This window comes from Myotis daubentonii, chromosome 14 (genome assembly GCF_963259705.1).
Source record: "Myotis daubentonii chromosome 14, mMyoDau2.1, whole genome shotgun sequence".
NCBI lineage: Eukaryota > Metazoa > Chordata > Mammalia > Chiroptera > Vespertilionidae > Myotis > Myotis daubentonii.
In genome coordinates this window covers 17,339,189-17,362,208 of record NC_081853.1, presented here as the reverse complement: position 1 = coordinate 17,362,208, position 23,020 = coordinate 17,339,189, and the positions used below count along the sequence as shown (strand labels likewise).

Below are 23,020 nucleotides of genomic sequence, written 5' to 3'. Positions count from 1 at the left end.
CCGTGCAACCTCTCCAGGGCACTCACTCCCAAGAGTCACCATCCTTTTATAATCGTGAGTCAAAGCCCCAGCAAGCCCTTCCCCGAAAAATCAGCAGCAAAATTTTAGGGTAACAGTTCCTCATACCTGCCTTGTGCATTCTGTATGGGCAAGTTAAAACCCCTCTCCTTGAGGTCATGGTGAGATTTGAACATTAAAACCACTGGGAAACAAGGATTTAGCAGTGACCACAGGGCCATTGCTCCCTCTTGTTCTGGGCTTGAGTTCAAGTTTGAAAAATGAGGTTAATTGTGCTTTGTTTGGATTTCTAACATCCTGGTATTAAAGATGGATATTTGTTTCATTATTAACCAATAATGGGATATGTCTTACACTCAGATTTGGTCTGGATTTAGGGAGCCCCTGCAGTTCCTGTTGAGAGATATAAATGATCATTATGTAAATAAAATTTTTGTACATATGAAGTACTTGGTAAATGCTCCTCGTTGAGTGCTCAATAATGGTGAGTTGATTTTGTAAATAACATTTTATTGAAAGAAAGTCATGTCTGCATTGTCTATAGACACCTTCCTGCTGAAATGGCAGAGCTGGGTAGTTGGCTAGAGACTGTGTGGATTCCAAAGCCAAAAATATTTAGTACCTGGCCCTTTACAGCAAAGAGTTTGCCAACCCTGCTTTAGATGAAAATACATAACAGTCCATAAAAACATAAAACGCTGACGTGTTCGCTTCTTTCACCATCTTTTTCTCTTACAAAGTGAAGTGGATGTTTTAATCAGAGGCCGTATAAGTAGATGTTGAAGACAGAGCTTCATGTATCAGATGCTGTCCATCAGTGGTGCCTACTGTTTTGTATATGTGGTTACACAGAAATCCCAATCTAAGATCCTGAGCTTTCTAAAAATATATGCTCTCATTGTCAGTCAAGACCGTGATTTACTTAATCTCCGCTCCAGTTTATAAACCTCTGAACAGTGTAATCAGCATAATGCTTGGTAGAGCATTGGAAATGCCCTCACATGCTTTAGTGGAAAACAGCTTCTGGGATTTTCATTTTTTTTTCTAACCTGGCTCATGACAGATTTGGGGGCTGATTTAGCTGCCTCTATCCAGGCAAATCTCCTAGTGACCTTGTTGGGATTTTGATCTCGGTTACAATTGGAATATATGTGACTCATGCTAAGTGAAAGGCCATAAAGGATAAGTGAGCTGGCGTGCATTTCCCTCCTGGGAAGGAGGGACAGCGTGAGCAGAGTCTGCACCAGGAGCTTAAAAGCTTGAAAGTCTGTGCATAGATTCTCTTGCTCACAGAAATGCTCTGGCCAGTCTGTGCTGGGAGAGGGATAGCTGATCAAAGCCTTTCTATTCCCATGGCCTCCCAAAGTGTGTGTTCACCGAGAACCCCTGGGTTCTCCTCTGGGTGAAATGATCTGCATGAGGTCAGGATCAGTGTCTGCATGTCATTTCTACTTCAAGGTCAAATTAAATGTGACCAGGCTCAGGCAGATTGGAGTGTACAGTTGTTTTTGAAAATGAAAAGAAATTTCAGAATGAAAAGGTAGTGCATGGTCATTTTATATGCTTTTACTTTATTGGCCTTCTTCCTCCATCTTCCAGATGTTTTGCTGATATATCCAGGTTTTTAAGCCAAAATTATTTTTATTACTAGTATGTTAGTTTATTTGTTTTATGTTTTTGTCACTCTTTTATGCAAAATGCCTTTCCCCCTTCCTGTCTCCCATTCTCTCTGGAACCCGCTCCAATCAGGTTTCATCCACAGTGAAACATTTCTCATCAAGGGTAGCAATAGCTTCCACATAACCAAATCCAAACTGAACTTCATATGTTTGTTTTTCTTGGTCTGTCGGCAGTTCTTGTCCATGTTGGCCATGTTCTCCTTGAGCTATTGCCTACCTGGCTGCTTACCGCTACTGGGTCTCCTTTGCTGGTTCCACTCATCTCCCTAATTGTTAATGCTTGAGGGCCCATTCGAGGCATTTAAATGACAAGCCAAAGCTCTCTCACTTGACTCTTTTTGACCACTCAACAGCTTCACTCCTTCTCAGATAGGCCCATCTAATGCAATAGAGTCTGCCCTAACCGGTTTGCTCAGTGGATGGAGCCTCGGCCTGTGGACTGAAAGGTCCCAGGTTCAATTCCGGCTAAGGGCATGTACCTTGGTTGTGGGCACATCCCCAGTAGGGGGTGTGCAGGAGGCAGCTGATTGATGTTTCCAACTCTCTATCCCTCTCCTTTCCTCTCTGTGAAAAATCAATAAAATAGATTTAAAAAAATGCAATGGAGTCCAAGCTGAAGTCCCAGTTCCAGTTATTCCCTCACCTCTGCTCTTCCTCAGCAGTCTTGCTGATCTAGGTAATTCTATTAATCTAGTCATTCATAAGTCCACAGACCTTGGAGTCATTTTTTAACATTTATTTGGGTAACATTGAATATGTTCAAAAGTAGACAGAAACATAAAAAGAAACTCCATATGTCTTTACCCAGTTCCAGGAGTTATCAATCTTATGGCCATTGTGCCCTTCAAACCCCAATATACTTCCACACCATCCATATTAGTTTAAATCAAATCTTGGTCATTAAACCATTCATCCATAAATATTCCAGTATACATATTTAAAGGATAAGAACTTCTTTGTGTTTTAATATAGCAATACCATTACCACACCTAAAATAATAATTTCTAATTACCTATTACTTAGTCAGTGTTTAAATCCATAATTGCCCCCAAAATTTCATTTTCAGTGTTTTACTCTTTGTTCACATCAGTATCTTAAAGTCATTCTTTTTTTTTAAAATATATTTTATTGATTTTTTTTACAGAGAGGAAGGGAGAGAGATAGAGAGTTAGAAACATCGATGAGAGAGAAACATCGATCAGCTGCCTCCTGCACATCTCCTACTGGGGATGTGCCCGCAACCCAGGTACATGTCCCTTACCGGAATCGAACCTGGGACCTTTCAGTCCGCAGGCCGATGCTCTATCCACTGAGCCAAACCAGTTTCGGCAACTTAAAGTCATTCTTGACTCTTCCCTTTTGCTCCTACCCACAACCAACCTGTAAATCCCAATGTTTCTTTCTTCAAATTTTGTGCAGAATCTGACCATTTCTAGGTACCTCTCATACTACCCTGCTGGACTACTTCACCTTTATCTCTCCCTTCAATTGTTTCAGTGGCTTTCCAACTTGTTCCCCTTCTTTCTTCCACCTCTGGCCCCCTAAGTCTATTCTTCATTATCTATCTTTTAATACAATTGCTGTGGCTAATGTATTAAAAGATACATAATATCATGTCACTCCTGTGTTCAAAACTCTATTGACTTCCCAATTTACCCAGAGTTAAAAGCCAAAATCCTCACAATGGTCCATGTATTAGTTAATTGTTGCTGTCAAACAAATTGTTTCAACAATTTAGAACCTGACAACTACAAACACTTGCTGTCTTACAGTTTTTGTGAGTCAGGAATCTAGGTGAAGCATGAGGTCAGGGAAGCTGTGTCCTGCAGCTCAGGGTCTCTCACGAAGGCTGCAATAGAAGTGTTGCTGGGGGCTGTGGTCTCATCTGAAGGCTTAACAAGCAGAGGAAATGCTTCCACCTTCACTCATGAGATCATCAGCAGGATTCAGTTCCTCCTGGGTTGTTAGACTGAGGGTCTTAGTTCCTCGCTGTTGTTGGCCAGAGGCCTCCCTTACTGCTCTGCCACATGGATATCGCCACAGGGCAGTTCACAATGTGTTAGTTGACTTCCATCAGAGCAAACAAGAGAGTGTGAGCAAGATGGAAGCCAGAATATTTTGTGATATAATCTTGGAAGTAATATCCTCTCATGTTTGCCATATTCCGTTTTAAGATATCGTAGCTTAACTTGCATTTTAAAAAAATAGAAACAGAGACACATAGATGATAAATCTCTTGCCCCAAAATATCTATTAGCAACTTAAAGAACAAGAATTAGAACCATAAACTTTGTTTTCCAGTTTTTCCGCTATCCATTTTTTACATCAATAGAACTTAGAAAATCTTTAAATGTGAGTATCAAGATTGAAGAATCACAGATAATTCAAAGATTATAATATACTGGATCAATTATAGATTCACTTGCAATAAAGGTATTTTATTTTAATTTTGATAACAAAATACTTATTGATGAAATGGACCATGAAAAAAATTTTATGAGTAGAGGCATTTTTCCCTCATGTTACCTAGATGGTGTATTAATCATGATGGAATACCTTAGCATGCAGTAACAAAGATCGCTAAAATCTGCAACTTAATATAACGAAAACTTATCTCTTGCTTTCAAAAAGCAAAGTTGCAGGTATAGGTGACTCTCATAGGTAGTTATCCTATACCTATAGATGTTAACTCAATATTCCAGGCTCCTTATTCAAGCAATTAAATGCTTCTACCCTGAAATGACACAAATCGCTTCATTTATATTTCTTTGGCAAAAGAAAAAAAAAGGAGAGGTGATTAAACCAGGGCATGGATACCAGGAAATGGGAATCACTGAATGTCATCACTACCCTCAGCTCCTTCCACTTCTGCCTTTGTCCATTCAACCGCAGCCATAGCTTTTCCAACACACTGAGCTTGCTTCTATCTTAGGGCCTTTGCCCCTGCTATGCCTTCTCCCTGGGACAATTTTCCTCTAGATATCTTCATCACTAGTTTCATCATTTTCCCCAGGTCTCTGCTCAAATATTTTTCTCCATAAATAAAGTAGAAACCTTTCCTTTCACATATCTCCAGAACTCACTGTCCTCACACCTGCTTTTTCACCATCTGATATATTTTTAATTTCTTAAAGTTCTTGCTCTGCAAGATGCTAAGTTCCATGGGGAATACACTTTATATTTCTTGTTCTCTTCTTCATCACTGGTACTAAAAAATTGCCTGTTTTGCAACAGGTGATCTGAAATTTGTTAAAGTATTGACTTTGCATTGTTTGGTAGCCAAAAAGCAAAGCCATTGAGACTTCACTCTGACTTGAATGGATTTTTGTGATCATCACTGGCATGTTAATGGCATGACTTCCACATTTTTAAGTTCTTCTCATTCTCTTCCTCCTCTACCATTTCCTCTTGATTTCTATAATTTGTTCCTTGATTTATTAAAGTATATCTTGATTTATTTTTCTTCAAAAGCAATATGTAGATATTGTGCTTCCTGAGCCCTTGAATATCTGAGAATTGCAATCTCAGTTTGGTGCCTGTTTTGTTTCTATTAGTTTAGTTCCTAGGTTTTAGAGTTTTTAATTTCTTCTTTCAATTTGAAAATTTTACCGGAATCTATTTGGTTCATTTATTTCTTTTTCTCGGATTTGGGCTGATTGAGACTTACAAGTGCCACACAATAACCTAGACCAGCGGTTCTCAACCTGGGGGTCGAACGACCCTTTCACAGAGGTCGCCTAAGACCATCGGAAAACACATATATAATTACATATTGTTTTTGTGAATAATCACGATGCTTTAATTATGTTCAATTTGTAACAATGAAATTGGGGGTCACCACAACATGAGGAACTGTATTAAAGTGTCGTGGCATTAGGAAGGTTGAGAACCACTGACCTAGACTAACTTTTAATATTTTTTCATTAGCCTTTCTTATGTGAAGCTTTTATTGATCTATGTAACTTGAGTTTTTCTTTAGCTCATGAAAATACCTTTACAAATTTTTTTTTCCTTCTGTTACACATGTTCTAATCTGCTTATTGAGAAAACCAGTTATCCATATATTGGTTCTTTATGATTACCCCTTCATTTCTATCATCTTTTGTTTTCATCTCTTTCTTTTCTTCTGTATTCTGGGAGTGAGTATTCCACAGTATGTACTAGTATTTCTGCATCACTGATTCAATATGTTGCAGGGTTTCTTTCGTACCTCTGACGATGACTGTGGCATATGTTAATCATTTATCACTTATTTATTTTTGTAAAATATATGTGCATTATTTACTATCATTATTCATCGTTATTTTACTATTTATTATTATTTTATGGTTGTCTGAAATTATTTATTCCTTCATTCCCTGTAGGGGGTCGCATATACTTGCCCATTGCCCCATCCCTTGCAGTACCTTCTTGAGCTGTATGCTCTGTGCCTCATCACCTCTGAACTTAGCCATATGACATGATTTTGTCAGTAGAATGTGAGTAAGTATAATGTACACCAAATCCAACCAGACACTTTAAAATTTGCATTGTAATATACTTTAAAATAGATCTTTCATGTTTCTTCTGAATGTTAAAGGCAATGTTGCCTTTCTTCCTTTATTTTTTCTTAAGTATCTTTTAGTATACTTCAGTACCTTAAGTATCTTAATTTTAACCATCATTAAAATATGGGTGTTTGCCAATGAACAGGGTAAATGGCTTTCCCTCAAGAGTCCTTCTTGTTGGCTTTAGAGCCCTCCTTGGAGACTCAGATGGAAGGCTAATTGATATACACAGCCACTAGACCAGTGATGGCGAACCTATGACACGCATGTCAGAGGTGACATGCGAACTCATTTTTTTGGTTGATTTTTCTTTGTTAAATGGCATTTAAATACATAAAATAAATATAAAAAATATAAATCTTTGTTTTACTATGGTTGCAAATATCAAAAAATTCCTATATGTGACATGGCACCAGAGTTAAGTTAGGGTTTTTCAAAATGCTGACACGCCGAGCTCAAAAGGTTCGCCATCACTGCCCTAGACAAATGCCCAGTGTCTACAAGTCTTCCATTTAGTGTGGAATTGCAGGATTGTTAAGGGATGCTGCCACTTGTTGCTTGGTGGCCTATTTAACCTAGATAAACCAAAGTAGTCTGTAGTTTTCATTCCTTGTAAGCAATGTAGATAAAAACTATAGTCCCTAGTTTGTATGTATCTTATTATCCTCTCTTCTTTCTTTCATATGATTACATGCTACATTGTAGAGACATGAATCTCTAGTGGATGAAGACAGCAAAATCTTGGTGGCAGGTGTGGTGGCAGTTAAATGTCCTTTCATGCTCTACCTGTAGGAGGAATGGTCTCCCTCTGGTTTTGAAGCCATGTCTCAGAGGAAGGAATAGCAGCATAAAGGATGAGGACTTTACACTATTACTCTCTTCCTTTACATCCCACTCATCTGTCGGAAGGTCACATCTGTGCTTTGCATAGTGGGCATTCCTCCTGGGGACTTGGATATCATTGACCAGTATTTCTAATTTCAGGTAACACCACAACTTTTCTTCTGTGTGTTCATGAAGATTTCAATGGGAAGCACTACTTATCAGCCAGTGTCTATTTTATTATTTTCTCAAATAATGTAAGATGGTGCCACTGAGTTTCTTCCCCTTCCATCTAAGAACATCTTTTTCAGCCCAGCAGAGTCTATGTGCTAGAAAAATCCTCATTTTCCCATTTTGCCTTGGCTTCTTAGGCTGGCTTTCTGGGTGTTGGTGGAACCAGAGCTCTGGCAGGGACATGCTGGTTGGTGGTTGGGTTTCTTTTCCCTGCCATGTTTTAAGAGCTGGCAGTGCCAGGGAAGGATTCCAGCTCTGACTTCTTCAAACTTGTCACATTCCAAAAAGTGCCCAGAAAGTTTGGCCTTAGAAAGATCTGCATCCAAATGCCTGCTCTACTACTTATTACTTATGGGGGCCTTGAGCAAGTGACCCAAACCCAATGATTGTGTTTCTTCATCTATTATGTGGCAACAAAATGCCTGCATGTTTTGGTCAATATGAGGCTTAGAGAAAATAACAGTAATACACTTGGAAACCAACTGGCACAAAATTGTGTGCTCAGTAAATTTTTATGGTGGTACCATAATTGTCTTCATCCAAACAATTAATAGAATAATGTCATAGTCTTGACACTGTGGTTCACACAGAATGAATAAGAAATGGCAGGGACTGAGTTGAATCATCCATACTAACTCCATGCTCCTGTAACTGCATTTACCAGGCCTGTAATTAATTATCTGTGTGGCTTTGGGAAAGTTCCTTTCCTTTTCCATGCTTCTATTTCCTATCCTATATAATAAAAGCCTAATATGCAAATCAACTGAATGGCAGAACGACCGGTCACTATGATGCACACTGACCACCAGGGGGCAGATGCTCAACGCAGGCACTGTCCCCAGCCGGCAGGCCCCAGGCCAGCCAAGGTGGGTGCCAGTGGAGGCTCCCCACCTCCAGTCACCCAGCTGGTTGCCCCACAGTGAGAGGTGACTGGCAGCAGCGGTGGGGGACAGAGCCAGCAAGCAGGCAGCACCAGGCCAACCAAGATGGGTGCCAGTGGGGACCCCTGATGGCCCTGCCGGTCACCTCACAGATCGGCTCTGATCACTGGCCAGGCCAAGGAATTTACTCATGCACAAATTTTGTGTACCAGGCCTCTAGTTTATAAAATAAGAACATGGGGGTAGCAAGTAGGTTTAATCTGATATGACGACTTCAATTAATCAGTAGAGGGTACCTATAAAACAGTTTTAAAAGGATTCTGAGGCCTTGGCTGGGTTCAGTAGATATGTTTTCTATCATCTACTAGCAATGTCTGAAATGGGTAGGGAAGTTAGTCACAGCTATCCCGAAATTTGCCAGATGTAGACTAAATGCTTTCAACAGACCTTCCTAATTCCCAATCCTCTGGGGTTTTTTCCTGGGTCTGCTTTAAGGGGCTTTATAATTGGGTGATATCTTATTCATAGAAATGAATATTCAGTGTTGTCAGAGTGAAGAGTAGGAATGGATACTGAAGGAGACTGGTGGATTCATGAAGCTGCTTCTTTGAATGGGATGGGGGTTTCTTTGAGATCTCAATGCAATTTGTGCATTTAAAAAAAAAAGCACTTTCATCAGAAGGGCAAATAGGCTAGTTCCGTGAAGTTGCACATCACAACCCAGTTGTGCCATGTAGGGTTGGAATATCATTTGCTGGTAGGTTTCTGTCTAATCGCATAAGCAATGGACACACTGGTGGGTTTGACCAGACTGGAAACATTTATTTCCTGATATACAACACAATGTTATAGCTTTCTAACCATTGTATAATTGTATTAATATGTGCTCCAGATTAATTATTTTATATGGATTTAGCCAATTCCTTTGATATTTAGGATTTAAGATAAGAGTGTCTTATTTCTGGGGTAACTTGGTTAACTCAAGTAATGAGATTTGATCTTCATGAATCTTTAGGAGATGCTGTGCATCACTTTTCAGTCTTCCATTTTTATAAGGAAAGAGAAACCCTCCATTTGTCCACTGGCATTTTATCATTGCAAGCACAAGATTCTGCCTGCAGGGACAGGGACCTTTGCCTTAATTTTGAAAGCCTTTCTGGTATAGAGGTGATACTTGGTCTCCTTTCTCCATAATCTCTATGACAGGGTGCATTCTTCATAATCCCTCCTGTTGGCCTCACTTCAGAGAGCTACAAGCATCTTTGGGTCCTGCTCTTATGAATCTGTGATTTCTGGCAAAGCAAAAATCACCAGTCTATAATCATACTGTTTCACTAAATATGCTGAAAAAAATTATATTGTAGATGGTTTTCTCAGAAACAATCAACACTCAACGTGCTTTTTGTTCACAGTGTACCCTCAGCAAGACTCTTGATGGAAGGCCATCTTTATAGGGGAATCTATGAATATGACAAGACAGCGGCAATAGACAGCTGAAAGTAATCTGTGAGGCGTTTGCAAATTACCCCTCATGCGCTGTAGTGGTTGCAAAAGATAATTTGTGGTTCTCGCAGAATACCCTGCAAATTGGGTCTTTCATCTGTGATGTTTTTTACGGTTAAAACATTTCATTTCTCATATTAACAAATGATAACTCTGCATTTGTTAATCTAAACAATTTGATTTATATTTTTCTGTGCTGAGAAGCTGTTGACATTTCAGGGTAAGTAATTATTTTCATTGCCAACTGCCGTTTGTGGTGATTGTAGGCAAGAGATAGAAATCTGACTATACGTATGCACCATTTTAATCATTTTTCTTAAAGACTGTTTATAAAGCAGCGATCTGTTTGCCTGAGTTATCATCTGTACTTAGAAATCTAATAGGACATGAGTGTTGACGAGTGAGGGTTCTAGGCACGTTCAGGGTTTTCTGTGGTGTATTGGATGCTTTCCATGCGATCGCTGTGGACAGGGGACAGGGCTGCTGCAGTATCACCAAACCTCTGGCAGAGCCCTGGGCGCTGACAGTCTGAAATCACCGCAGTGAGAGGAAATGGATTATTGGCCTCAGTAGATCCCAGCTTATGTAATATCTGTTCAAGGATCTCCGAGGGTGGTTGCCAGGATGACATGACAGATGCTCGCGAGAACGCCTCGCACTATGCCCGGTACATAGTGCAAGCCCTGGAAACATTCGGTGAAATGGGAACGACATGGAAAAGGATCATCTAAATTTCCTTTCTCATGTTGCTTTCTTGTCCAAGGACTTGCAGTCCAGGGCAAGAGAAAGGAAGATTTTTTTTCACTACATCCTTGAACCGGATGCTCAGCCTTGCCAACAGAGCCGGAAGGAGGCACCAGGACTAGGGTAACAGCTGGCTTTCTCTGGGCTTTCACTTTTTGATCGTAAAATCCTTGCTAATTTTTCAATCCACTCTTTAACATATCCAGGTTTATTTTAATATTCAGGAAAATTAACATCAAAGTTTATACTTTTCCCCCAGAAAAATCATTTGGCAAAATTGCTGCTTCGAAAAGATGGTCCATCATTAGCTTGTGGGTGTGCGTGAAGCCCACACTAGCTGTGAAGCACTGCGGGCAGGGGTAGGTAGACGGCCTCTGTGATGATTAGGGGCAGGTTGGTGTGTGTCCTGCAGGGTAGGCTGTGGTAGGTTCATCGTCTGCTTTCCTCAGCTCCTTACACTGCTGGGTAGAGCTCTGGCCACATCAGACAAGTCACCACTCCTGCATGTTCAGACCTCCCATTCACATTTCAGGTCAGGGAATGGACTACTGATTTAGGACTGAAAACAATTTTTCCATGGCCTGAAGGAGTGAATGTAGAGCCAGTACCCTGAATGGCAAATGTATTTTATCCTTTGAACCAACTTCAATTGATTAGTTCTGGTTGCCTACAGTGCTGTCTTAAGAAGGCATCTGTGGTGCATGGAGGCTCAGCTGGGAAGAGTGCTGGGATTGATTAGCAATGTCTGTCAAGGTCTCTGGAGGGATAGCTTGCTCTCTAGTTGCTATTGTGTGCTTTTGATGTGTCTTTCACTCTTCTGTTTAAAGTGATTTTTTTTTAATACTAACAGGTGACTAAGTATGAGACGGGCCATCGTGAGAGAGAGCAGGTAGATTCCACTTTAAGAAAACCTGGCATGAGAAAATGCAAATTTACAAAATGCATAAATCTGGAGCTCATTATTGTCATTACAGTAAGATTCCATGAAAGGTTCCTTTAAATAGCGAGCTCCCCTACTGCATTAAAATGATGATTCAATTTACAGAAATTCACTTTGCATGCAACTCTTCAGGACCGTGTCTGTGCAGTAAAGCAAGCCCCACCTGATTGTTTTAAACCACGGCCTACATGCTGTTCAGGGTGGCTGCTGCCACATATCTCCAGTCTCTTGGTAATTCCCACTCACTTCAGACTTCCTTCTTCCTTCCTCTCCCAGAGTGTTGAGTAGACAGTCTGGGTGGTGGTCAATAGCTGCTGGCTCCCACCCGACCACGGCTGCGTTTCATTAGTGGGTAAACTGATTGCTCCGCGTGTGTTTACGCGTGGGTGTGGCTGTCCAAGTCTGCGCACTTGTGCGCTCTGGTGTGGATGCAGATACACACAAGCCCTTCCCTCGCTCTCAGCCCACCCTAAATTCATTCCTGCTGTGAGTTACAAATGGAAGGTTCCCCTCGCCTGGTGGATATGGCCTTCCAATGAGATGTGCCCCGGATTCCGGCTCCCCGTCTTCTTTGTGTTTGTTTATATGTTATTTACCCTCGCATCTAAAACCTTCCCCAGGCCCTGGGCCCGAGTCCCATAACGCAGACATGAGACCCTCTTCTTCCTCTGTGGCCTAGAAAGCCCCAAATGGTTTTCTAATTTAGAAAATTAAATATAATCTGACTCTTGTGGCAGGCTACAACATTCCCGACCAACAGACGCTCCCATTAAATATGTAACATACACAACATCTAAAAGTATCACCAATCTAGCATGAACTTGAATTATAGAGGCATTTGGTGCCCCTTGGGTAAGATCACCAGCCTCTTCCCAGGCGCTCACAATCGGGCACTTTTCCAATGGACTGTAAAACTCCTAGGAATGCTGATGGCACACGTGCTTGCGTTTCTGTGCTCTGTAAAAGCAACTTCCTGCAGGGAAGAGGACCTTAAAGAGATGGTAGCTCCCCTCCCTTGTGCCCGGCCTTCTCCCACATAGAATAAGTCTCCTAAACTTCTCAGGCACAGAACACAAGTATCATTTCTAGTTCACCTACTGTATTTTTTTTTAATCTCAACATAAATTTCTTCTCCGAAATATTTTTTAAAGACACATCCTTTCTGTTTTCTTTTGGAAAGAGCAAAATGAAGCAGGAACAGTGGACATACCAGCCCTCCTCAGAGACTATCTTCTGGCCTAAAGTGATTATTCCTATTTGAGACGAAAGCGCTCAAGCTGGTGGGCTGTCAAGCAGCTCTTTTCCTTCCGTCTTCGCAGGCTCAAGGGTTTGAGCCAAGGGTGCCTCCCGGCAATGGGCTGTAATAGCTGCATAGGTGCAGCCATAGATGGTGGCCACCAGCATCATGAGACACAGGATCCCGGACAAAACCCCGGCGATGATGACAGTGACCAAGGCGCGACGCAGATTGGTGGGCCTGGGCTTGGGTTTGAGCTCACACTCTGACTGGTCTTGCTCCTCCACACTGTGGCTCTCAGGAGGCCTCAGGACAGCCCCCTGGGCAGGACCCAGCAGCTGCCCCTGCCAGGACTCCAGATCTGGAGAGGGCAAAAGGCAGGGCTGGTACAGCTCGTGAGGTATTTTAAGGAGGTCCTTTCCCTTCCAGGTGTCTGGAGATGCACAGACGACACTGTCCATGACTCCCCCTTAAAAAAAAAAAAAAAAAAAAGCAAAAGCAAAGGATGATAACAGAGCCTGACACAATTGAATTCCAAAAGCCTCAACCTGCGAAAAGTTAGGCAGATGGAATTTATAAAGTACCTTTCCACCCCCCTGAAGTCAAAGAACTTAACAATTACATTTTATGATTTTCAGGATTTCTAAATTGGCCAAATGCTAAACACGCCACACTAAATTGGCAATTATGTCTGACCAAGAGTTCATTAGAAGCCAGGTCACCTTTGCCTAATAAAATGCCGAGGGCAAAGCGATGCGGAGCTGACAAGAAGGGGCGCTCTCAGGCCCCTAATGAAGCCCTCTACACAAACAAACCTATTGTACAAGCTCCCATTGCACATCTTAAAACAAAAACACAAAAAATAAAACAAACATCCTTTATGGTGATGTTATGTGTTAATTACAAAGACCCTATGTGTCTGGCAACACTCTTCGATGTTGCCAAATGGGAGGTCGTGGTCTTTGAGTGTTGTGCATATCTGACGATTTGGCAGTTACATTAGTTAAGTTCATGGGATTAAGTGCCATTAACATGTCTCTTTGTGCTTTGAAACATTTAGAACTTGGAGTATGGAACTTTCCAATGGCTTTTAGACTCAGTTTCTATTCTCTGTAAGGTGACTGATTTCCTGAGATATGTAGACTACGTGCCTAGGAATTCTTTTCTAGAAAGAGCACTGGGCTCACAGGTTCCTTTCAGCCAAGTTTGGTCACCAATTTACCATGTGACCTCGGGCGAATAAACTTCCCTGACTGCAACTTTTGTGATAAAAATATCTATTTGTATCCAACTCTATAGTTTACGAAGCACTGTTAGATTAGTCCTCACAACTCCGCTACGATGGTAATTCTTGTCCAAGGTCACCCAGGTCATAAGGGGACAGAACATCCAAACCCAGCTCACTCCCTTGATCCCGGATTTCCCCACTATACTCGGTATCCGTTTCTGCTTCCTACCCTCTCTCTATTTCCTCCTTCCTGGCACGTCCCAAGGTTACACAATGACCCTCAGCAAAGCCTTTCTTTGTCGGGGCAGAGCCCCACCCCTATGACCAGTGCCTTGGTTCCCCTGGCTGCCCTGAACTCCCTGCTCCACCCCATGAATGGCTGTGAAGCCGGACACCACTCTCAGCCAAGTGAGACGGCAGGTTCTTTGTGCATACCACAGGTGAACTATGAAATAACTCCGGAAAGTCACACGCGGGAGGTGGTCACTTCAGTGGGAGTCGAACCTTCCCTTTCACGGCACTGCAGAGCTTGGGGAACACCTTCTCTCCCATCCATTCTATCTAAGCCTTAGAAGCCGAGTCCTACGTGGCCCCATTAGTAGACGGGGCCATTCAGCAATGCAAGGGTTATCTGGCCCAGGTCATATCGGGGTTAGAGGCTTAGACAAAATTCACCCCACACCTCTTTTGCTACCGCTGCTTGAAACTGAACCTGAAACTCCTAGCCTCCTGGCCCCCCCTGGCTTCGTCAGTAACCCCCTGAGCCAAGAGCTCCAATTCTAAAGCAAACAGATGACAGAGGTATGTCCTCCTTTCTGAGCGGATGTGCAGGAGGCCAGAGGTGCAGGGTGGCTGCTCCAGAGGAGCCCAGGGTGCCGCCAGGCTGCGCCGCGATTAAGGATCCCTGCCTCATGCACCATTGAATGCCGCGCCCTGGGGTCTGTTGTAAGGCAGAAGGCCAGAGAGAGAGAAATGGGGTGTGGGGCTTTGAGAAGAAGTAATGACAGGCAACCTGGCCAAAGAGCACTGGGACTTCCACCAGTGGACGAAGGCCCGTCTGCCATGGGACCGGCAGCCCAGCAGCTGGCTTCTCCGAGACCAGGTGGCTCATCCAGTCACTCCAGGCTTAAGCACTGTCTTTCCCCGGTTCCAGGCTTCCTGCTGCTCAATATTAGAGTGTGGGGACCCGGGGGCGAGGAAATACACACACTACAGCCCAGGACATGGCTGGAAGGCAGGGGTTGTGGCCACCAAGAGCTCCATGGCCTCCTATGCACCTGTGTCCGCGGCCCAGAATCACATGCCAGCCTTCCACCCCAGGAGGGATGTCTGCTGACAGGTTGTGGGTCCCACACCCTCTAGACTCATGGAAGCTGACAAGGCAAGAAGCCACAGCTTGCCAAGCACTCGTTATTCCCCATCTGGCCACTGGGAGCTCTTAACCACTGTCTTGGAAGAAATTTGATTTAAATCTTGAGTCTGACCATCACTTAGCTGTGCAATTTTAAGAGAACTACTTGACCATTCTGTGCTCTGCTTGCTCATCTGGAAAGTGGGAGAGGGAAATAATGAAATTCACCCATAAGACTGCTCTGAGGACTAACATATATCAAGTTGGATAACATATATCAAGTGTTTAGTACAATACTGTACCTTGCCCAGAATACTAGTAAATGTTTAATACAGACAGCTATTAGCATAAAAGTGATTTGGTACTTATGAATGGAGAGGGAGGAATACTAATGACAACTTCTATGCACATGTTTTTGTGGAGAAGACATTATTAAGTATTCATCACAGCATGTGTTTTGGCTGGGGCCCACAGGAAGATGAAGTTTCCCCACCCTCTGTGGTCAGGTTGGGGCCGTGTGACTGAGTTCTGGCCACTGGAACCAGCGAATGTCACTTCTAGGCCACAAAAACCCCTGCTTAATCCTCCAAGCACTTTGTTCCCATTTGGTGTTAACCTTAGTGGCCACATGGTCAAGTTGGCAATGTGGACAGCTGGAAGGGGCTTAAGTCCCTGAAGGACTGCACCGACCCCAGACCTTCCCCCAACTCCCTTGGACTCTGACACGAGTGCCTTTTATTGTGTGCATCACTGATATGGTTGTCAATCAATCAGCCTGTCCTGACTAACACTGCTAGGGTTTGTATCTATTTATGCATCTTTGTAAAGCAGGTCTTGACCTGTACTAGCCCTTTGTTTTACCTTTATTCAATAAGTCAGTAGTCAGATTGTCTCCTACATCTGGCATCTATTGGGAAGGGAGGGTTCCTAGTTATTTTGGGTCCCCCAGATCTTGTGACCCCCAAATCAATTTCACCTTCTACAGAAAGGCTGTTGTCTGTACCAGGCAGCTCTGCCGTGAGGGGGCGTTGAACTGAGTCACGGAACCAGAGGACCAGAATAGGTCTCGGGAGCTCCTGGCTCAGCACTGTCAGTTTCCACCTGGTGACCCTGAGAGCTGGTGAGGGGCACGGCTGTCCAAGGATCACCAGCAAGTTTGTGGCAGAGCGTCAATCCCTCCCATGTTCCATCTAGTGTCCTGAACCTAGGAACTATCTTCTTTCTTTGTCAAGAAATATTCTTCTTTGATAAAAACTATCTTTTTGTGGAGGTTTGGCTCATGATCACCATTTAGTCTAAAACACAATAGCTGAAGCCACTTCACTTCTAGATGTAAAGTTTTATTTGCCTCTTATAAGAAAGATTTTTACCACCATATGTAGTCCCTGTTGGAGGTCAACTCTGAGATTAGCTGCTTAGTGATAAACTGTTTGCTTCTATATTGTTGAGAGGGATTCTCAACTCGACATTGTATACTTGAACTCGCTGTGAGCTCTAACCAGCTTCCGTCTGTGCTCTAACCTGCTACACCATCCAACTCTGCTGATTCCCCAATTCACGTCTGTAGCTCTGCTGTCTTCCTGTATCAGAGAGTCCCAAACGTACATCCACCAATGCAACACCTTCCTTGGACATGAAACGGACATCTCAAACTTGATCTTCCCCCAACTGAGGTCTTATTTACTCTCTCACACACACTCACCCACTTCCTCCTTCCCCATTCCCCAGTCTGCCCCTTATCAGCTATTGGCATCCTTTACTAGTATCTGGTTATTCCTGCAGGACAAAAATTAGAATTTTCCATGATTACTCTCCTTCATCTTCCAATCCAACCTATTAGCAATTTCTATCAGTTCAGTATTTCAAACATCTCCCAACGTTGATTACTTCTCACCAGCCTGGTCTGGGCCACCTCCACCTCTTCCCTGGATGACTGATTACTTCTCCCTCATTCCCCTGCTTCTTCTTGGGTAGCCTTCGATCAGTTCTCCCTAGAGTCCACAGAGTGACCTTTTAAACTGTAATCAGGTCACATTCTTCCTCTAAGTAAAATTCAGGAGATTCTTATCTCGCCTAAAATAAAATCCAAAGGCCTCTGCCTGCTCTTCAGGTTCCTCCAGGACGGGACCCTGAGTATTTATGTTATCTTATCTCTGTTGTCTCTCTCACTCCCTTCCTCTGCTCCAGGCACTGTTTAGTCCTTAGTTAAGCTACGCCTCCTCCCGGTCCGGCCCTCTGCACTGCTTCCTTTCCTCCACTTAGCTCATGGCTTATGCCTCCTGAGCAGGTTCTGCTGGCCCATGTCTCCTTGGAGAGGCTTTCCTGGCCTTCCTACCCCTCCCTCCCCTTCCCCTGCCTCAGTTTCGCTAGCACTAACTGCTTTCTGAACATGGATATTTGTTATCTTATTTACCATCTGTTCCTACTACCAGGTCATAAACTCCGTGATATTAGGGATTTTCTTGTTCAATTGCCTTTTCTTGGTGCCTAGAAAAGTGCCAGGCATGTAAGAGGCACGCAAATATAGGGATGAATAAATGAACCACTGTGATGTAGAGGGAGGACCAAGGGCCAAGACTCAATGCCATTCGTTCTATTCTTTTATGAGCGTCCACTCTCTCATCTTGGGCAAGTTGCCTAGCCTCTCTGGGCCTCTGTTTCCCATTGGTTACAAGCTAGTACTGACAAACTTTTCTATAAAGGGCCAATAGCAAATATGGTAAGCTTTGCTGTATATATCCTGTCAAAACTATTCAATTTCGTCCTTAGAGTGCAAAACAGCCACGAAGAATAAATAACAAATGGGCATGGGTGTGTTCTAATAAGTCTTTCTTTACCAAAACTGGGGGTGGGCTGGGTTTGGCCTTCGGGCTGTTGCTCGCTGACCCCTGGGGGACTTCCAGATCCCCTCATCTTTAATATTCCAGGATTTCTTGCTTTGATGTCGACATCTGGTTAAAGAAATAGTCACTTTAGAGAGGGGGCCCTGTTGCACCCAACTTCAGTGACTGGTACTTGCTAAGGCAGAGGGATCACCTGAGGGAGGGTTTGTAGCTGTGGGTGGGTGGAGGCAGACACAGGGGAATGTCCCAGGGACAGATACCAGGCCACAGGTGGATCACATTTGAAAACTGAATTTGATTCCAGTTTGGAGTTCAGCAGTTTTTCAGGTGGAGACCAAATTTCCCTCCTTCTTAAGGGCCTACAGTTTCCTGACAAATAATTAAATGCTGTTATCATTCAAAAAGTGGAAAGTTATCTTCATGAACCGGATTTGTAAAATGACTTTAAGAACCTGAATGTAAACACCTTTTAATGACTCACGTCTCTGCCATACTGTGACCTGACACCAATGAGGACAAAGCTTCTACGGCCCCTCGTGTGCACCCCTCAAGGTCCTCTCTAATGCAGAGAACAGATGAGGTTCATCCCAGGCGAGTAACACACAGACGGGCTTTCCAAACAGACGTTACTCACCTTTATAGATAAATTTCTCCAGCCAGAGTTTGAGACCCAGCAAGTGGCAGTTGCATTTCCAGAGGTTGTCCTTGAGAAAGAGGCGCTTCACGCTGGACATGGATTCTAGGAGCACCCGATCCAGCTGCTGAAGCTGGTTTTGTTGGACCGCAAACAGGGTTAGGTTCTCCCAGCGCTCACCCAAGGAGGCTGGAAGGTGGCTGATGTTGTTGGAGGACACATCAAGCTCCCTCAGCTGAGGGAGGGAATGGAAAAGTCCACTTTCCAAGGAATGTAGGGAGTTCTGGGTCAGGTTTAAGACCCGCAAGTGCTGAAGTCCATGGAAAGCTCCGGGGGCCAGGATGGAAAGTGAATTGTTGCCCAAGTTCAAGGTTGTGAGCTGTGGCACTGACCTAAATGCAGAAGCAGAGAGCTGGTGAATCTGGTTATCTTGTAAATGCAGCGTTAGAGTCTGAGGAGGCAGATCGGGAGGGATTTCAGCCAGACCCTGGCGGCTGCAGTCTACAGAATTCAAGGACGCTTGACAACGGCACTCCTCAGGGCAGCCGCAAGCCACCCTGAGCAGGAAAACCACACTGGAGAGCAGGAGCAGCTCACCTAGGACAAACAGAAAGGAAGTGGGATAGGAACCAGCTTGCCAGTGGTGCTGTCATTTCCTCCGCTAGGAGCACAGGCAATGCGATTCTGAGCCAGCCAACACCTTGCACCACCTTTCATAGACTTGATGCATCCCCAGTGCCAATACCTACTGCACCCTCTGTGCTTACATTGTCAGAAGCCTTGGAAAAGACACTTTCTCAGTGGCTCAGAAATCAGAACATGGAAGACTTTAGGATGTTGAATAGGAAGGTGAAAACATCTTTCTGAGACACGTGCCCTGGTAGGGAACAGCAAAATCACCCGGGCCAGAGTGTGACAGGTGATCAGAGTCCAGGTAGTCACATTCCTAAAAAGTGTGCCCCATCAGTGCGAGCCATTAGAACTCTCTGTGGGACTGGAAACACCCTATGTCTGCTGTCCAGTATGGTAGCCACTGGCTGTGTGTGGCTACTGAGCTCTGAAAGGTGACAAAGGTAGCTTAGGAACTGAATTCTTATTTGCATTTAATTTTAATGAATCTAAATGTAACTAGCCACATGGTGCCAGTGGGTAGCATATTGGATAGGGAAGGTCTAAAGCGTTCCTACAGACTGGCTGGTGTGGCTCAGTGATTGAGTGGCAACCTAGGAACCAGGAGGTTATGGTTTGATTTCTAGTGCAGGAGGTAGCTGATCAATGATTCTCTCCCATCATTGATGTTTCTATTTCTCTCTCCCTCTCCTTTCCTCTCTGAAATAAAAAATATATTGAAAAAATAATAATAGCCCTAGCATCTATATATATAAAAGTCAAGCCATCAGAATGCCGGCCAACCTCCCACATCCCCTCCCCGCAGCTGTCCTGGCCTCCATTGGCCCCCAATCAGGCCAGCTGGATCCCACCCAGCCGAAATATATATATTCCTCTTAACCTTATAAATCTGGTTCTACTATTATCCCCATTTTGAAGGTGAGGCAACTGAGGCACAGACAATAGCTTCAAGAATAGCTTCTAATCACTGCCCAAGGTCACACATATAAGTAGTAGAGTCATGATTTGAACCCAAGAGGTCTGCTTCCAGAGCCTGTCAGGGTTCTTACCTGCTGTGCTTTGCTGCCTGTCAAATACTTTTATACACACACACACACACACACACACACATACATACATACGAACAAGCACATGCATAATACTGTTTTATAGTGGTTTATAATAACCTACATAAATATAATCATCAGCATGTTTCATTCTTCATTTTACTCTAGTCACTCAAAACTGATCTATTCATATGGATACATAGAGCGCTAATTCATTTCTTTTAACTGCTGTACAATATTCCATGGTGGGGCCATGTCATTTACCATTTAGCGCCTCCCTTACTGATGAGCATTTGAGTTGTTGAAGTTTTCCCTCATTAGAAATGATGCTGCAAAGAGCATTTCAGCACTGAGCTCCCTGGCTGTGAGGAATGTGGCCATGAAGAAATGTGGAAGAGGGTCTCTGGAATCAACTGGAAGGTTCAGAGGATGGGAGTTTGCTAGATACTGCAAGATTCTTCTCCAGAGTAGCTGTATCATCCCTTCTTTTCTCCTGAGATTTGAATTTCAAAATAGGGAAAATATCTGACAAGGACATTTCGTTCAATTGGTAGAGGAATTCACAAGGCCACACAATAATATTGAAAACTCAAAATAATTACCTACTCATAAAAAGGGATCTTGAAAGAGGTTTGTTTGTTTGTTTTTGGCCTTAACTATGGAAAATAAAGCCTGGCTGTCAAATGCGCTGGAGCCTGGCCCTTGAATTCTCTCCGGATGTGAGCAGTGCTTTGGGGCAAAGGAAAGGTGTCTGGGGAGGTTCTGCTCAGTGTAGTTGAGCTCAGGGGATGCAGGACATCACAGCCCCTTCCCTCTTCCAAAACAGAAAAGAGCAAAATCCTCATTTTCCTTTCTAAATTTTGCAAATAATCTAAATGATTCCTTTCACAGCCAAACATCTTTCCATCAGAGATTAGTCAACACTTTACACTTTAGCTGTAGGTCTCAGGCATTAATTGGTTGTAGGAAACCAAATCTTCAGCAAGAGAACATGTTTTCCACAGCATCCACTAATCTATTAACGAAAGGCTTATCTTTCCAAGCTTGCAGCCAGTTTGTTCATTCTTTCTTTTGTCCCACTCCACCCTCCTCCAAAGGGGATGATCTATGGACTCTAACTCGAAGCATGGTGTTTTGTATGAAAAGGCCAATGACATGCCAACTGCATGTCTGATCACGGCTGGGCACATTCGTCCCCATGCCTGCCTCTGACCCAGCGTGGCGCACATAAATTCTCCCTCAGGGACATCTGTTTGATCTGTTTGGTCTTTAGAGACGGACAACTTAAAACTAGGTTTCCCACGGACACCTTTTGCAGGGGATCCCACTCCTCCCTAGGGGACTTCTCTAAGGGGCGAGGGGAGGGACGCAGCATGGCTCACCTTTCATGACGACAGGCATCCGTGTTGAACCCAGAGCCCTTCTATTAATTAGCAGATCAACATGCCGAGAGCATGGCCAACTTGCAGCCCAGCTTTTCATCCGCTTTTCCTGCTGCCTGCTTGTGCTTTCTTCAATGCAGAAACAGTGGTGGCTTTCAGGAGCCCCTTATTCAAGCAGTCCTCTCCCCGTCTCCATCTGGCTGGGATTGTTTTCCATTACGGGGTCTTTGGACTGCGCCCCTCTTCTTTCTGCAAGTGTCGACCTCCCCAAGATCATCCCTGCCTGTCCCATTCAGATGACGAGCCACAGAGAGGACGTTTGTCAACTCGGCGAACAGCTGTAGCATTCAGACATGACCCCGGTGGCTCGGGCTTTTTGATTAGTTAATCTGCTTGAAGTCCAGGGCACCAAAATAAAACCGCCTGCTTAATCCGGTCGTGGTTTCTGAATTCTGTTGACTTAGTAACTGTGCTGTGTCAACCCTCGGCGGGTTGGGGGACGCGCACCATGGATCCTCGAGCTGGGGGTCTGGCAACAGAGCCAGCAGAGTGTGTAATATGAGGACAAATTGGCCTGCTGGAGGCTGACACGGTTTCCACAGCGCACTTGTTTGGTCATCGGAGGCTTATTCAGCCAACATCCGTGGGGATTAGCTGTGTTGACAGGGCCTTGATGCCCTGAAATTCATAGCCACGGTTTCCTTTCGTGCACATCACAGTCTATTCTCCCTGGTGCCACAAATACTTCTCAGCTGCTTCTCTGCCTGCTCCCCACCTCCCCCTCCTACCACCTCCACCCCCATTGGATTGACCTTTTGGTTCACTTGACTTTTGAAATACTTCTCAATCTTTCAACGTTTCCCTTATTTTTCACCTATAAAACAATAAAACGGCCCCTGTGAGCTTCGGGGGGGGGGGGGGCGCAGAGAGGGTCAATGAACTGTGACTGTTGTCTAATGGAAGCTGCTGGGAACTTTCCCACCGGGACTGGAACGCTTCTTTGAATGTGCAAATCCCCTGACATTTGCTGGGGTGGGGATGGCCCGAGCTGCCCTTCAACATGCTGAAATGCTCTGGGAGGCACGGCGACTACTTGGAATGGTGAAAACATGCTTTTCTTGAGGCGGCCTGGACTCCCTGGCCTCGGACAGTGTCATGGGTCTGCGGAGTGTGGGATTTGGAGTCAGATGATTCTGGATTTGAGTTTGGTTTCACCCTTCACCAGCTCTATGTCTCTGGGCAAGTGACCTGTGCACCAGGAGCCCCATAGCCTCATCTGTGACATGGGGAGAGCAGTGGTC

At 44.0% G+C, this 23,020-nt stretch overlaps 2 protein-coding genes across 4 annotated transcripts in view; one reads left to right on the top strand and one right to left on the bottom strand.

Annotated features, from left to right (window-relative positions):
* The window catches only part of CACNA2D3 (calcium voltage-gated channel auxiliary subunit alpha2delta 3), an 806,557-nt gene that overhangs the window by 651,968 nt on the left and 131,569 nt on the right, over nt 1–23,020 (top strand). The gene's annotated exons all lie outside the window — the stretch shown is intronic.
* LRTM1 (leucine rich repeats and transmembrane domains 1) lies at nt 4,115–22,314 on the bottom strand. Its single transcript, XM_059663268.1, has 3 exons — nt 21,720–22,314; nt 18,662–19,258; nt 4,115–13,074 (listed from the first exon to the last, which is right to left on the bottom strand). Exons 1-3 carry the CDS (start codon nt 21,817–21,819, stop codon nt 12,641–12,643), a joined length of 1,131 nt encoding a protein of 376 aa, XP_059519251.1. The 5' UTR covers nt 21,820–22,314; the 3' UTR covers nt 4,115–12,640.

Bases quoted from the DNA above. Each gene is read 5' to 3' on its own strand.
- LRTM1 (XM_059663268.1), bottom strand. From the start codon at position 21,819: ATGAAAAGCTGGGCTGCAAGTTGGCCATGCTCTCGGCATGTTGATCTG. The intron at 19,259-21,719 runs GTGAGCCATGCT...TGTTTGTCCTAG, and splicing joins GATGCCTGTCGTCATGAAAG to GTGAGCTGCTCCTGCTCTCC. The intron at 13,075-18,661 runs GTGAGTAACGTC...TTTTTTTTTAAG, and splicing joins GGAGAAATTTATCTATAAAG to GGGGAGTCATGGACAGTGTC.